This window comes from Motacilla alba, chromosome 1 (genome assembly GCF_015832195.1).
Source record: "Motacilla alba alba isolate MOTALB_02 chromosome 1, Motacilla_alba_V1.0_pri, whole genome shotgun sequence".
NCBI classification, from domain to species: Eukaryota; Metazoa; Chordata; class Aves; order Passeriformes; family Motacillidae; genus Motacilla; species Motacilla alba.
Window position 1 is genome coordinate 24,285,286 of NC_052016.1, and position 15,677 is coordinate 24,300,962.

General features: G+C 39.1%; 1 protein-coding gene across 3 annotated transcripts in view; it reads left to right on the plus strand.

The window, feature by feature from the left end:
* UVRAG (UV radiation resistance associated) overlaps positions 1-15,677 on the plus strand; it is a 99,037-nt gene that overhangs the window by 8,731 nt on the left and 74,629 nt on the right. For 2 of the 3 annotated variants that reach the window (XM_038128817.1, XM_038128834.1), the window contains exons 2-6: positions 5,820-5,937; positions 7,357-7,391; positions 9,150-9,311; positions 10,122-10,196; positions 14,740-14,825. In XM_038128817.1, the coding sequence (XP_037984745.1) occupies positions 5,820-5,937; positions 7,357-7,391; positions 9,150-9,311; positions 10,122-10,196; positions 14,740-14,825 (476 nt within the window). The remainder of the gene's footprint in view (positions 1-5,819; positions 5,938-7,356; positions 7,392-9,149; positions 9,312-10,121; positions 10,197-14,739; positions 14,826-15,677) is intronic. The other variant, XM_038128827.1, reaches the window with a different exon arrangement.

Genomic DNA, 15,677 nt, shown 5'->3' on the forward strand with positions numbered 1-15,677 from the left:
TTTCTGGTTACATGGTTTGTATGGAAAGTCTTCAGGAATGGGATGGGTGGGGCAGCCTTTTTCAAATTCAGTCACAGATGTATAAAACTTTCTCCCTGGGCAATTGAATTTAAGCTTAATTCTGGAAAATGTATTTCTATTTATAAAATTCTTTAAAAATCTGTCTGGTTGAATTTCTGAAACTTGCTTATGGCCATGGGTGCAGTGAGCCCACTGTCAGTAACATCTGGAAATTTTCAGCCAAACCCTCCATTCACAGAGGGGGCTGTTTGATGGCATCTTGGACGGTTCTTGCTGGAAGAAACCAAACTACCTGCCTTGCTTAAGTTCAGATACTCCCTTGACACCTTTGCAAATTTATTTAACATGTCAAAGGGCCTGCTGAGGGTAGAATTCGTGACCAGCGTTGCTAAAAGAGCCAGTGCTCAAGAGGGAAGATCCAGTGCTCAAGACGGAAGATCGTGCTACTGGGAGAAGGCAGATATGGGACAAGGAGAAGACAGACCTCCCCCTTTTCCCAGCTGAGAGCCATTAGATCATCCCAGCTGCCAACAGCAAGATAGGCTCCATGTGATTAGAATAGGCTTTGCTGTTGCCCATGTTAGTGACCTGGGCTTCACAATTGATACTTGGAGTTGGAGTCAGTGTGATGGCTGAGTACCAGAAATAGAAGATGGTGTTCTCATCCAGCCTGGATATACTGACATTATTATTTTTTTTCCTGAGGGTCATCAGATTCTTATAAGGGAATAATGAAGTGGTTAAAATGGAAGAGGAATCAGAACTCTCCACGCTTGCTTTTGCTACCCATTATATGACCTTGAACAAATAATTCTGAAATTCCATGAATACTTGAGGCTGTTGTAGGTAGTCCTGTTCTCCTGCCGTGAGCAGTCCAGACCTTGTGTTAACAACAGTGCACTTCTCTCTCATTTGAGTTACTCCTTTTTCTTACCTCCCTGCTGCATCATCTCTACAGTGATTTTTTGTTAATTATACCAGATTATTAGACAAAAAACAGTGAATAGCTTTATCTCTTCTGTTTCTCAGGCCTGGAGGAAAGCAAAGAGTGGCATCTGGATAAGCTTAAGCTGTAAAGAAACTTAAGTGTTGAAGTCTGCCTCCTCTGTCCTCTTCTGTGGTGGGCACATCTGAGTAGCTGTAGGGAGCTGAATTGGAGGAATTTAGCCAGATGTTACCCTTACTTACCCAGTTAGTTACCCTTACTAACTTTTGGTTTTGACAGCTTTGCCTTGGTTTAATTTTTTGGTCCTCTCCATAAAACTGCACAAAACACATTGTGCAGGATGGGAACATGCTGAAGGTGGCATTCTAGGCAGAGGTAGTAAAAGATTATGGTATCTTAGTGTTGAGGGAAGTAAAGTGTGAAGGGACCAGACAGTTTCAGTTCTTTAGACCTCAAAAGATGTGGCAGACTGTCTAGAATCATCTGATGAAAAAGCTGTCTTAACAAGGCTGATGATGAAAATACTTGATTCTGGAGCAGTCTGATTTGTTTTGAGTGAAGCTGGTAATCGCTGAGCAGGGATGGTATTGCTGCGCTCCATGACAGCTCGGTTAAGATGCTGTTGTAGTATTCTGGGAAGGTGCTGTTCTGCCTCTGCAGGCATGAGGGATGAAACTTGATGGTAGGTTCTCATCTTCAGATCTCTCCTACAGCTTTCCTGATCAGACTTTCTATGTGTCTTTGGGACAGCTGTCTGCTTATGACCTGTACTATCTTTACATGCAGCAGATTTTTTAAAATACAAGCTACTCAGGATTTCTCCTAATGCAAAATAAGTGCATCTCTTCTCCTGGTTTGTAGTCTTTATCTTCAACATAGAAAGAAGCACTAATTTCTTTCATGTGAGTCAATATGTAGTTGCTGTATAACTGTTGCTTTTAACCAAATGCAGTTTAGAGTGGCAGTTAAAGCAAAGGATAACCAGGCCTGTAATGTAATTTCACTGCTCCATTTGCTTTCTTGGGAATTGCAAAGGTCTAGGACAATAGTAATCAAAATAACTTATGTCACAGCCCCCTGAGAATGTAGACCTGCTGTACTACTGTGCCAAGCACTGATCCAGATATGCCCCTGTTAAGGCTGCATGTGCTGAATTGAGAGCTCTTGGAAAGGTTAAACAACCTTTTCCGTGGTATTAATTCTACAAAAATATCTCACTAAGGTACTTCCTGTAGATGCCTCTCTGAGGTCTTCAGTGCTGTATTGCTGGTAACCTGTAAACTCTTTGAGTAGATAGCAGTGAAAATTAGCTATACTCATTGCATATTTTGTCTCTTTTTTTTTTTCTTTTTTAAGAAAGCAGGTCCTGCACTGTCATCTTGTGCTCATGCTGGCCTTTTTAAAGTTAAGTGACTCATGAGGCAGCCAAGGCACTTAGATTGTTTTTTAGCCCTTGTATTTTGAATTTTAAGGTGAGCTTTTTAGAATGAGTGTTCTGGCTGCAGAGCATCTCACCCTGGAGGAATCATCCCTCGTGATGAAGATTTCTTGACACTTTTGCAGAAGGAGCAAAATAGCTGAAACTTGTCACTAAAAAAAGGACCCTTTTTAGCACTTCACCTAGAAGGAGGAGGAAATGAAAGAATTGTGTATTATCTGCAGCTACTGTATTCAACGTAGAGTGTACTGGTTTATTCTCCAAAAAGAGTTGCTTTTGCAGTTTGAAATGCTGTGATACCTCATTGTGAACTGCTTTCCCTTTGGATTGTGGCCGTGCCAGGCTCTTTTGCTCCATGTACACTTCAAGCTGGTGGTTTCATTCCAGCCATTCTCTGCCTTCAGCCTCTTGCTGCTGCGTTGTCCCCTCCTTGGTCTGCTCAGCTGCTTGTCCAGCCATATTGAGGAATTGAGCCGGTGAAACTAACCTAGGAAAAAGGAGAGGTGGTTAGTTTCCATCCAGATTGGTCCCCAGATATGATTCTGTGAGCAGCTGCACAAGTGCTTATTTATGGTGTAACAAGTAAGAAAGGGTGATGCAGTGCTGGGGTTGGCAGTGTTTGGCTGATGCTGGTGCTAGCTGAGCTGCAACACAGTGGGGTTTTTGTTTTGTGTCTTCCAACATCTCCAGCACAAAATTATATGAAATACATAGGAGGTAACACTAGATATTTAAAACATCCCTCAAAATAATATTTACTTTGTCGCAAAACAAAGCCCTTGATGAGGAATTCTAGAACCTATTTCAGTTGTCTTTGGGTATGTCTTTGTGGCTTATAGTCTCCTGGTTTAAGCTAATTATCTTTGATCCGGAGAGGTTAATTAACTCTGAATGTTGCCTCTGTAGCGTTCTGAGGAACTTTGAATAATTCAGTATAATATCAGTGAACATAGTGGGCGAACGGGAAGATTTATTATCAGGATTCAAGTCTCTCTGTCATCATGACTTCACTAAATGGATAGGAGGAGGGTGCTGGCTAAGCTGGAGATGCAAATAGGCATTCATTACCTGTTGCACATTGAGTTCTTAACTATGTTGTGGTCTCATAGCCCCAGATTTAATGATCCTCTTCCAACAGGTTTAGGAGAAGTGAGGCTTTAACTCCCAGATCCTGAAGGGTGCAAGGAAGTCACAAATCATGGCAGTAAGGACTCACATCTTGTTCAGAGGTGCAGGTGTAGGTTAGGACACTTTTTTCTTTTTTTTTTTTTTCTTTTTTTTTTTTTACATTCCTCGTTCACCTCATTGTATACTGTGAATGGTAAGAAACTTGTTTGACTTTGCTTGACAGCTAATGAATGAAACATATTATTTAAAGCTGGCACACAAATTAGTTTGCAATCCTAAAGAGACCTTGAGAAAATTGCTGTCTTAGAGTACAGTGTGGGCTGTCCTTTGTAAGGGATGAAAGGAAAAGAAAGATACCAAAAATGAAGGGAATGAGCATGGTAATTGATTGATTTCTCTTCTACTGATGTTAATTAAAAGAGAGATGGCACATACAATTCTTGAATCATTTTTATAGGTAGTAAAATTCATGTGCAAAGCCATTTCTTAAGGAGTGTTTCAGTTGCGCAAATAAACAGCCAGCAAAGCTACCCAACTTTGAGGTTAGATGTGAAAAAATGTTAAAGGTCCATGTGGCTTCTTTTAAGTGAGGCTTAATATTTCTGTTGACATTTTTGATACCATTTTCTAAGAAAATGAGACCATGTAGTCCCACAGAACGTTTTTTGTTGGATGGGTTTTTTTGTTTTTAATTTTGCAGTTTATGTATATATTAGAGGTACCTGGGCATCCTGTCTCAGGCTGTGTTTATAGTCTAAGTCATAAACAGACTATGAATGGAATGACTCCATCAGTGTTTTTTAGGCTGTCAAACAGAAATTGAATATTCCTCGTACCTTTCCATAAAGCAAAATTAATATATCACTGGAGTGGTGTTAAGTGATATAAAGTGTCTTACTATGATTCTAAAACTGATTATGGCCTTTCAACTCTTGTTTAAAGCCTTTTAAGACAAGGAACAAACAGGAAAATTGTCTTTTGGTTTCAAAAGCTTTTAAAATATGCTTTTGGTCAATCAGCTTTTAAGGTGGATTCAGCCTTATATGTAAAGATGCTTTGAGAAAAAATGGTGTAATATGAACTCTGAGGTAAAAGCATGCACTAAACAGTTGTTTGAGGCTTTTTGGTGTATTGTGGTGATCCACAAAGTATGTGGAGCCATTTGTCAACCTCCCCATCGTAGTGGGTGAGACACTGGTGAGTTGAGAGATTGAATGGGGAAATATGACTCTGAAGGATTTGGTGAGAACTTTATGTATTTGAAGTGGCAGTTCACTGAGCGCTGCATTCATGGGAGCCTGTTTGAAGCATGAGTCTTCGAAGTTACAATAGAAACAACAGCTAAGCAATGATTTAAGTGTGACAGTCCTGCAAAACTGCTTTGTTAACTAGCTAAATTTTATAAGATGTTAATAATGTAAAATATTTGTTAAAGATTAAGGGTGTGATGTGCTTTGAAGCTAAGACCTTAGCCACAGCTATTAAAGCTGTTGGGCACAGAGAGGTGGGAAAGAGAGATTGATTTGATCTGCTGATTTTCATTCAAGGTGCAGTATTGTAGTAAACCAAGATAATGTTGGAGTTGGATAAAATAACTTAAACTAAATATTTTAGTGACATATCCTACTGTATTCATTCCAAGGAAAAAGGACTCTCTCATCACTGCAGATAGTAACTGACAGTGAAAATCTCAAATTTCACTGTGCCCTTAATTTTCCCTGAAAATTTTGATATGTCTTCCTGATGCATTTTACTTTTATTTAAGGTTGTTAGAGCAGTTTCCAGGATTACTGTGGAATCAGAAAGCTTTGTTCATCCAGTTCCTTAAGGCTCTGGATTAGATGGTGGTTTGTTTGAGCTATTTGTCCATTAATGCTTGTTGAAAATAGCTTTGGCTGGGAAGTGTTTCCAGTGTGATGATGCAAAACATCTGGATGATGCTGCTGTGTTTGAAGCTGATAGTGTCACATTGCTTGGAACTGCTTGAAGAGTCGGGGTGATTTAGTCATGTGGGATAAAAATGACATACAGGACATAAATAAGAAGAGCCTCTCTTGAATATCAGTGTTGCTTAATCCAAGCTTGTAGGTGCTTGTTGCTTGTCCTGTGGCTTTGCTAAATCCTGGCTGTTTACACTTGCTGTCTGACAGACAAAATTGAGTGTTTGGTGGGATTTTTTTTACAACACTGCTTTGGGAATAATTAAAATGCTTGGGGAAAAAAAAAAGAGAAAGGGTTAATTTTCAATCTAAGAAAATAATTTGATTTTTTTTTTCTAATTTTTAGCGCCGTCTTCGTCATCTTCGGAATATTGCTGCACGGAACATTATTAATAAGAATGGTCATCGCCTCTTGGATACATACTTCACTCTTCACTTGTGTGGTAACACCAAGATCTACAAAGGTAAACCAGGCTTGCTATCAACCTTTTTGCTAGTTAATCTTTGAATTCCTATGATATGAATTCCCTTTCCTCCTTTTTTTCTTGGTCTTGACAACTTTCTGCCTTTAGTTGCATCACCTTTGCTAACACTGGAAAAGAGCTCTTTAGTTTCCTCAATTTCATGAAAGCTTTTAGTGTTAGCAGCCAAGGAGGTAAAACAGATGACAGGTTTTGCAGTCTTTTAAATCAGGCTTTTTTGTCATTGTTCTTCCCTGAGTGATGATGTAAGAAATTGGGAACTTCGTAGGGCGCATAAAAGTTAAAGCGTTTGAAGCTTTGGTTGCCTTTTCTGGAGAAGATTGTCCCACTCTGTGCATAAAGGTTGTTTTACAGAGCATACATCAGCACATACTGTTATCAAAGTTTTCAAAAAATAGAATTGTCAGCCAATGACATGAAACATCCAGGCACCTGTTCTAGTTTATATAACTGTGTTTGAACATTAGATCTCTCTTTCTTGCTTTTCTTTCCCACTACGGTATATAGTTCATTGTGGAGATATGTTATTAAAAATTCATTTTCATGCACCTTTTGGTGGGATTGGAGATGAATTTTGATTTTCTCTTAATTTTTATTTTCATCTGGCACAGTGACACATCTGGCATCTTGCCTTGCTTTTTTTTACCAAAGTTGGTGTTTTAGAAGGATAAGAATACAAAACTACCTGGACTTAGTTGTGGTGGTTGGTTGAACCTGTCACTGATGACTGTTTCTGTAGTGTTTGGTGTTAGGGACTCTTTTGCACTTCATCAAAGCTTTATCCCTGGTCTCCACTGGGCTGGGATATTGTACTAAATCTGTATTTCTGCCCCTAGAGCTGTCTAAAGTCTTTTAAGCTCTTGCTTTGACTGGGAAACCCAAGGTTCATGTGCCAGCAGTTGCTTATTCTCATTTAAATACAGGGTTGTTGGCACCTGTGTCAGGTAACTTGGCTGTTTCCTCTCTGAGCACCTGGAACTGGTCACCATCGCTCTGCAGGAAAGTGCTGTAATTAATTTATCCAAGCTGCTGTGTTCCAGGAAGAGGTTGTGTGGCAAACCAGTCCTTTTTGCAAATGTCACCCAAATTCTGTTAACTGCCGTGCCATGTTCTTTCCTCAGAAATCAAAGCCTTGTAAAACTTGAGGATTATCGTGGGTATAAATATGAAATACTAAATTTAAATAATGACTTGTAGTAAGTAAGTGTGAAGGAGTAATTTTAGTCAAAAGCATGACTGCATTTCAAAGTCTATCTTATGAATCAGTTGCTAGTAAACTTGACCCACTAACATTTGTCTTTCTTGATTGTTACTTATTTTGGTTTTTTCTGTTTCAAGTACTAAGATTTGTATCAGTGTTTAAGCTAATCTAAAGGTGCTTTTTTACTTATTTTTCTTTAGAATTTTATAAGAGTGAGGTGATCAAGAATTCTCTGGTAAGTTACTTTAATGTGGAAAAAAACTTTGTTTTAAAAATTGTGTATTTAGTGCAGTATATTGATTTCTCTGCTGAATGCCATAACTGTTTAATGTGTCTTTCCACTGTTAGGTTCTGTTAGGAGCATTGTGTTCTTCTCTTTTCAGATTCTTTTCATGAGAGTTAGTATAGGGAGCTGCTGAGTAGTAGAAATGCTGATTTCTATTAACATCTTTGTGGTGTGTAGGAAAACAGCAAGGAACGTGTATGTGCCAGATATATACATATATTCTTTGAAGAGCTAATAGCTGTAAGAAACTGAAGTTTGAAGACATGTTAGATTTTCTAAATTTTTCAGTTTAGATAAATGAAGGGACCAGAACTGAACAGTTTATTGCTAATGAGGAAGGGTATAATAGAATAGAAGTAGGATGTTGCAAATGTTGGCTAAGGGAGTTTGAAAACCTGCTGAAGACTTTTTATTGTTTGCATTAACAAGGTAGAACTGCTCCATTTTTAGTACCCTGGGTAAATGCTTTGAAACCTTCCTGAATGAAGGAAGAGCTGTCTGCTTACTCAAGGCTGCTAACTTCTCCAGTTTCTCTCTTAAGTTGTTAGGATTTTTAGTTCTTTCTGTTCTAAATCAGGAAAAGGAAAAACAAAAAGGGAAACTAATCACAGGATATAAGAGATGGAATAACAAAAATCTAAATAAGATGTCTTGAGGACATCCTGTATATATAATCTATGGGTATTTGCATGACCTGGTATTCTTGTGCCTGAATAGCTATGAAATATTCCTTCTTGTTAGGAGCATTTGATTAATGCATTTCTTCTGAAATCCTTACTGGGTAACTTTGCCTCTCCCTTTTTTTCAGAGGCATCCTATTTCAAATGGATTCATTCCAGTTCAGGGATGCTAGGCCTTTTCCAAGCTGCTTAAGCACTAGAAGGGAAGGCGAGTTCTTTCATGGGGTGGTGGGTTCCTGCCTTTTGTTTTGAAGGAGCTACTGTTTCTGTGTTCAGCAGAGGAGGAAGATAAATAAATATATATAAAAGCACTTTTTTATTTCTGCTTTTGGACACCCTGTTGTCTCTTGGCACTAGTAATTTTGGATTGACTTGGTTTTGTTACAGCTTGGATCAGTTCTTTAGCTGTTGTTAGAGATGAGTAGAAATTCCTGGAACACATCATCTTTGCAAATCTGATTTCTGGTGGAATTTGCATTTTAGCTTAGTGTGTGCTGGTTCTGAAAAGCTCCAGGTGTGAGTGATGTTTTGGAGTAAAGATGAGCTTTTAGTGACAGCATTTGAGGATTGAGCATCAGTCAAGAGGAGAAGAATGTGAACAAATATGTCAGCAAGTTCCGCAAATTTAATTATTGGGGAATATATCAGCATATAACTCTGGGTATACATGCTATGCTGTGGTTTTCAGAAGCTGAATTATAACTGTGAAAGGAATGTTACTTTCATTTTGAAAGTTCCTGATTTGGTTAAACTGAATGAGTAATTTCTGAAGTAAATTCTTTGTCTTGTAATGGAAGGAAGCAAAACACATTCACAGTTTCTGAAGTACTTCACAGCATGTACCTTTTAACAGAGGAATTCTCTCTAGCAAACCATGTAAGGAAGCAGCAGAGCTTGAAATGCTGTTGTTCCTAATTCTTAAGATTTTTAAGAATCTTTGTGGTAGGCTTTGCTGCTTTCTGAATTGTCAATTTATGGACTAGTTTCAGCTTGTCTAAACTGTATTTATCCTTCTTTGAATACTTAGAATCCAACATGGAGGAGTCTGGACTTTGGAATAATGCCTGATCATCTTGATACCTCTGTCTCTTGTTTTGTTGTGAGGATCTGGGGTGGCAAGAAGGAACACTTTCAGCTTTTGATTGAATGGAAGGTCAATTTAGATGGGTTAAAGTACTTGGGCCAGCAGGTAATGTGAAAATATTTTTTATCAACTTTTTTCTTCAGGAAACAAAACATCTGGATGAATTAATATATAGAATGCTGAGAAAGGAAATGAGTGTTTAAAGATTGTATTTTAAAGTTTAATTACAGATATTTGTGTTAGTTTACATCAGAACTTTAAATCATAAAATCATATAGTGTTTGGGATTGGAAGATACCTTAAACATCATCCAGTTCCACCCCCCTACCATGGGAGGGGACACCTTCCACTAGACCAGGTTGCTCTAAGCCCTGCCCATCATGGCCCATTTCCAGGCATGGGGCAGTCACATCTTGTGTGGGCAACCTGTGCCAGGACCTCACTACCCTCACAGCCAAGACTTTCTTCCCAATATCACCTCTGGCAGTGAGATGTCATTCCCCCTTGTCCAAAGTCCCTCCCCAGCTCTCTTGGAGCTCCTTGAGCCACTGGCAGGGGCTAAAAGGTCTGCCTGGAGCCTTCTGCTCTCCACACCAAACTCTTGAGTCTTACCTCTGTTTAGTTTCCAGCTATCTTAATTTTTTTTTTGTCACCTGGAAATGCAGTAATAGGAAAGATGCTCTGTCTGGTGTTTCTGATTTCAAAGTAGAATGGCTGAACATGGTGACTATTGCTAAAACTGTGAAGCAAACAGATTTTCCATGTTAAATTCAGTTTCCTGTGAGTTTTTGTGGACTTCTAGAATTACAGGTGATGAAAAACTGCTTTAGACTCTTGGAGCAATTTGTGCTCATTTGGTGTGAAAATTTGCAGTAAGCTGGCTGTAAACTGATTTGTTTTCTTCCTTCTCTACAGATCCATGCAAGAAACCCAAATGAGATTATTTTTGGTCTCAATGATGGTTATTATGGAGCTTCATTTGAACAGAAGGTAAGGGTGTATTTGTTCTGGCTTGTTGTTACTGGTGACGAATGGAAATTCTATCTGTGAGATTGATTTTTCACATTTGTATGCTCAGAACATTAAAATGTTTTGTTTTGAGAAGGAATAGTTTTTTGACGTGACAGATATGAACTAATATCTTGCCTTGGTTGCATAGATATCTGTGATGTTTTGAAAAGACTTCATGTGTAGCATTTGGAGTCCAAAAACCCTCTGGTTACTGAAAATAAGCTTTGACTGTATTCTTTGAGGCAGACAATTCATTCAAACATAGTACATACTGAAAATAATGTGGCTGTTAAGACTCTCATGACATCCATAAAACCACAAAGTTTTGGTTATCAGTCTGAAGTGTAGAGTTTGTAGATCTTTAATGGGGAGCTATTTATTTGCTCATGCTGCACCTGTTTTACCCCATGGGTTTTTCCTCAAGGATCCATTTTAATATTTGTGCCTGTCCATCCAATATTGTCTCTGATTCTTACCTCATTGATGATGAAGAAGTTTAAACTTATCTGTTGTAAATAGTGCCTCTGACAGGTTTTTTTAAATCTCAGATTGTTAGTGGCAGTACTGTGGTACAGATAGGTTGTGTTAAGGAGTCCCTGGTTGGAAAGGAAATGACTCCTTGACACACAGCTTCAGTTTCTGCATTCAGTTTTCCTGAAGCACGATGCAGTTGTTTTCCAAGATTTCAGTACTGGCAGCCTGGGGGGCCTGAATTCTAAGATGGGAACATTGTCTTCTTTTTCTGATTGTTGTCAGGACTTGTTCCCTAGCTCATAAAGTTTAAAGTTGCTTCTTGGTTTTGGTTATAGAATCATACTATGGAATTATTTGTATTGCAAGGGATCTTCAAGACCATCTAATTCCAGCCCCCTGCCATGGGCAGGGACACCTCCCACTAGACCTGGTTGCTCCAAGCCCCATCCAACCTGGCCTAGAACACTTCCAGGGATGGGGCAGCCACACTTCTGTGGGCAACCTGTGTCAGGGCCTCAACACCCTCACAGGGAGGAATTTCTTTGAAATATCTGATCTAACCCTGCCCTCTGTCAGTGTGAAGTCATTCTCACTTGTCACAGAGTCACCGAATATTCTGAGTTGGAAAGGACCCACTAGGATTACTCTGTCATTCCAGGCTCTTGTCCAAAGCCCATCTCCAGCTCTCTTGGAGCTCCTTTAGGCACTGGCAGGGGGTGGTCTAAGGTTTCCCTAGAGCCTTCTCTTCTCCAGGCTGAACATCCCCAGCTGTCCCCACCCTGTCTCCAGAGCAGAGGTGCTCCAGCCCTCAGAGCCATGTTGTGGCCTCCTCTGGACTTGCTCCAGTAGTTCCATGTCCTCCTTATGTTGGAGATCGCAGAGCTGGAGGCAGCGCTCAGGTGGGGTCTCTCACCCTACAGGTTCCTCATTCTGTATTTTGGTTGCAGATACAGTTGTAGCCTGTCAAGTAGAAGAACAAAGTAGGAAACTCTTGTAGCATTACTGGTGGAGAAATTCTAAGTATCCCAGACAATTGTAATATAATAATTGTCTTATCTGAATAAAAGAACCATAGCCAGAGCCTCATTATTCTTATTGTCACTGATTCTTCACTTTTTTCCTAGAAATGCCATAAAACTTTTAAATTCTGTATCCTTGACAATATATAGGTATGAGGAGCTTTACCTTTCTTCCACCTCTTCTGTCCAGCAGCAACTTGGCTGTTGCTGAGATGCTCAAAAAGTTTTCTTTGAGTCATTTTCTTACTCAAGTTGCAGGTTTTTTACTGCCATGGATACATAGCTTGTGGCAAGGAAAAAGGTAGGGTTGCAAGGGTTTAAAAAACCTTTGTGGGTGCCTTCTGAACACTGAAGCGTATTCTTTCTTTACTATATATGTCTGACAGTAACTCTTCTAGTGTTTACTGCTTTTCTTCTCAGTGCAAACACAAAAGTGTGCTGCCAATATAGATGCTTTGTTCTTGATCACATTTGACTTTCACATGATGGTACCTCCAACTTCTGGACTTCGACAAGTTTATTATTACTTTGCAGCAGTAATTTTGCTGGAAGATTTCAGCAGGATTTTGGTACTTTCATCAGAACCATGTCTCTAATGTATTTTCCTTTCTGGCGCTGGACCTCTGAAGTGCTCTGTTTCTCTCTGTTTCACCATCTCTACTAATCATGCACCGAACCTATGTTTGGAGTTGCTTAAACTGGACCAATGTTTAAGTAAGACAGATGTGTGTTTCAGGGATTTATTTTGAAGACATTATCCTGGATATAGAGTATTCCTGATCCTTGAGCAGCTTTCTGAGGCTGTTTGGTTTTGTCTGAGGCTTCATGCTTGTGTGTAAAACCAGTATTTACACAGGTTCAACATAATCAATTGTGGAGACTATACTAGCTTTCCTAAGCCAGGCTTCTTGTCCTCTGGTTTCCTCAATGCCTTCCTGACTTACAGTTTGCCTTTCAACTGTTTTGTGCTTGCTGCTTCCAACTGATAGAGCTCACCCTTCTTCTTGCAGAGATAGCTTTCCAGAAAGTGTATTGAGGGAAGCAAGTGTAGCTTCTAGTTAATGACTAGCTTTCTGATTTCTCTTTAAAGAAGTAAAAGCAGAACTAGTCAGTACAGCTCTCCATAGTTCAAAAGTTGCCAGAGGCATGGGGGAAGAAACTTAAGTTATATTTTTTCCGGGATGCTGAATTGTAGCTTAATTTTCAACCATCAAGAAGGAAAGACCCTCATCTTTGGAAAGCTGCATCTCTCTCTTTTTTCAGTCTGTGGTCTCCATCAATGTCAGTAGAGTCTTCTCTGCGTATGCATATTCTTAAAGTTTTTTTTTTAGCGGCTAGATCCTGGTCACTTTACAGAAGCAAAGCCTTTTTGTGTGTTTACAAGTACATGTGCCCAAATCTAGTAAATGTGGCAGAGAAAAAGACACACTCCTCTTTCAAGGGTAAACTTCCTAATAGCTAAGTCTGAAACCCTTACATTACATGTTCTGCAGATTTACTCAGGGTAAAACAGTTTGCATAAAAGAAAAGGCTGAAATAGGTTGCTGCTGCAAATTCTTTAATTACTGAAACCAGTTATTCTAGGTTAGTCTTCTTGTTCTCTGAGAAATTGAAGGCAGTATTTATTGAAACACTGAAGGCAGTATTTATTGAAACACTGAAGGCAGTATTTATTGAAACACTGTGAACTTCATGCTGTAAAATCCTAGAATGGTTTGGGTTGAAAGGGACCTTAGGGCTCATCCAGTTCTACCCCCCTGCTATGGGCAGGGATACCTTCCGCTAGATCAGGTTGCTCTAAGCACCATCCAACATGGCCTTGAACATTTACAGGGATAGGGCATGGTGATGAGGGTAACTTGTGCATTTTCAGTTTTTCACCATCCTAGTTCTTTCAGAAAGACATTAAGATGTTTTTAATTTGGTATTTTTTAATGGAGAGATGTCTGGATTTCAGTATTTAGCATCCAGTGTCTTGGATATGAAAATGAGGAGCTGAGACAGCTGCTGGGATGCTGCCTCTGTAGCAATATGATGTGCTACACAGTGTGTAGATCTCAGGATTATTTAGATGGAACCATATATTTGGTGGAAAGGAATGTCTGCTGTGTGGACTATGGTTAACACAGTTGTGTCAGGATTTCTTGACGTTTACCTCTGAATTTCAGCATCTTCTGTGTGGAGATAGACTCTTGTTGGGGCAGGAAAAACTCTAGGCAGGGATTGTGGTACTCAGAATCCATCTCTGTCTGTTGGAAAGCTGGATGATCACAGGTATGAGATGGGGCTGCTTTATACACTAAAGTAAGTGCCTTTTTCCCTGCAATCCGGAGTCTTTCTGACAATGCTGCTGGTGGCTTGACCTGCTTAAAATTTACTTTATAATGTAAAGCAGCACTTCTAAGTTTGCAACTTTTCTAGGAATTTGTGTGACTGTGTCTGATATGGAAAAGCTCAATATCTGACATTTGCAGCATGAGGAAAATTGCTGTTTTTCTCCTACTGTTTTGATACCTTTTGAGCAGAATGGATTCTCTGGTCTCTTAAAAGAACAGCCTTACCTCATTCTTACTTTGTAACTTCCAGAAACTTGTTCACTCAAAACTAAGATTACTTTGATCTTTTAATGTGTTACAGCGCGGATAAAGGAGGAGCTTTATCTCATGTTCATGTAATTCTCTTGCACATGACTGAGTGGGCTCTCAGGTCTGAAGCTGAAGAATAGCAGTGCTGTCAGTTGCACTTTTCAGTGTTTCTGTGCATAAAATCCAGACAGTTGTGGAATATAAAGTTCAAGGAAACACACTATGTGTCTAGAACATAGATAAACTGATAGATCTTTTATACCTTTATCGGTAAGTGGTGTTACTGCCACCTTAAATTGTTTCTACCTACCATAGATAAAACATGTGTAAAGACAGATTTAAAATACATTAAATGCAAGATCATTTATTCTACTAAAAGTGCATGCTGTTATTCAAGATGGTCTTTTTTTAATTTTTAAAGTAATATTCCTTCTTTTCCTCAAGGATCACTCAGGTACCCTGAAGAACAGTCTTCTCCAGGTGGATCAGAACTGTGTTCGGAACTCTTACGATGTCTTCTCTTTGCTTAGGTAAGATTTTTGATAATATTTTGTGTAGCTCTTGTAACTTCTGTAGTGTCTGTGTGGGAGGAATCTTTCCAAATATTAAAAAACCCCAACATTCTGGTATGGAATGTGCAAAGGAGATATCCAGCTTGTGCCAATATACTCATGTAGTGAGAAGCTGGGCTGTGGTGTAAGTGTCTTCAGTGGTGGTTGCTGGGCTTCTGACATGTAGATGCTTGAGTGCTCTGAACTAGGACTGACTGTGGAGCTGGACAGGCCTTGTGAATGTCAAAATCATGGAGCTTCTTTGTTGGAAAGTTTCTGTGGAAAGCCTCTACTCTGTTCCCAACAGCAGTAATTTTTTTTTAAATACATGAGAACACAGTCAAGACCCAGTTACTCCAACACAGATGTGGACTAAGAAAGGTACAGTGTATTGTTTGCTTTGGGGTGGCTAATTAAATGTCTGTGGTGATAAAAAACATGAAGTCCTAGTATTAAGTTAAACAAGATGTCCTCTTTCAGATCCGATTAATTATAATAGTTCAAAAATATTAGTTATGAAAAAGTATAATTGTGTTCCACCACTATCAGTAAGTTGGTTTTGAGGAATCTCTATTTAAATGGCATTTTACAAGATAGAATAATAACTTCACTTCTGCAGTAAAGACAGTAGATGTGCTATGAAGGAAACCTTTGAATAGGAAATGTTTAATATGCTTTCAAAAGTCTGTGTAAACATTTGAGTTTTTAAATCAGTTGTGCAAGTTAAATCCATTTGACAGTGTTGACAGTAGGTGTCAGTATTGCCTGTCTGAAGAGAGAGGAAAAGTCAGTTTAGGTTGCCTATGCAGATGTCTTTATTTAAGCTCTCTT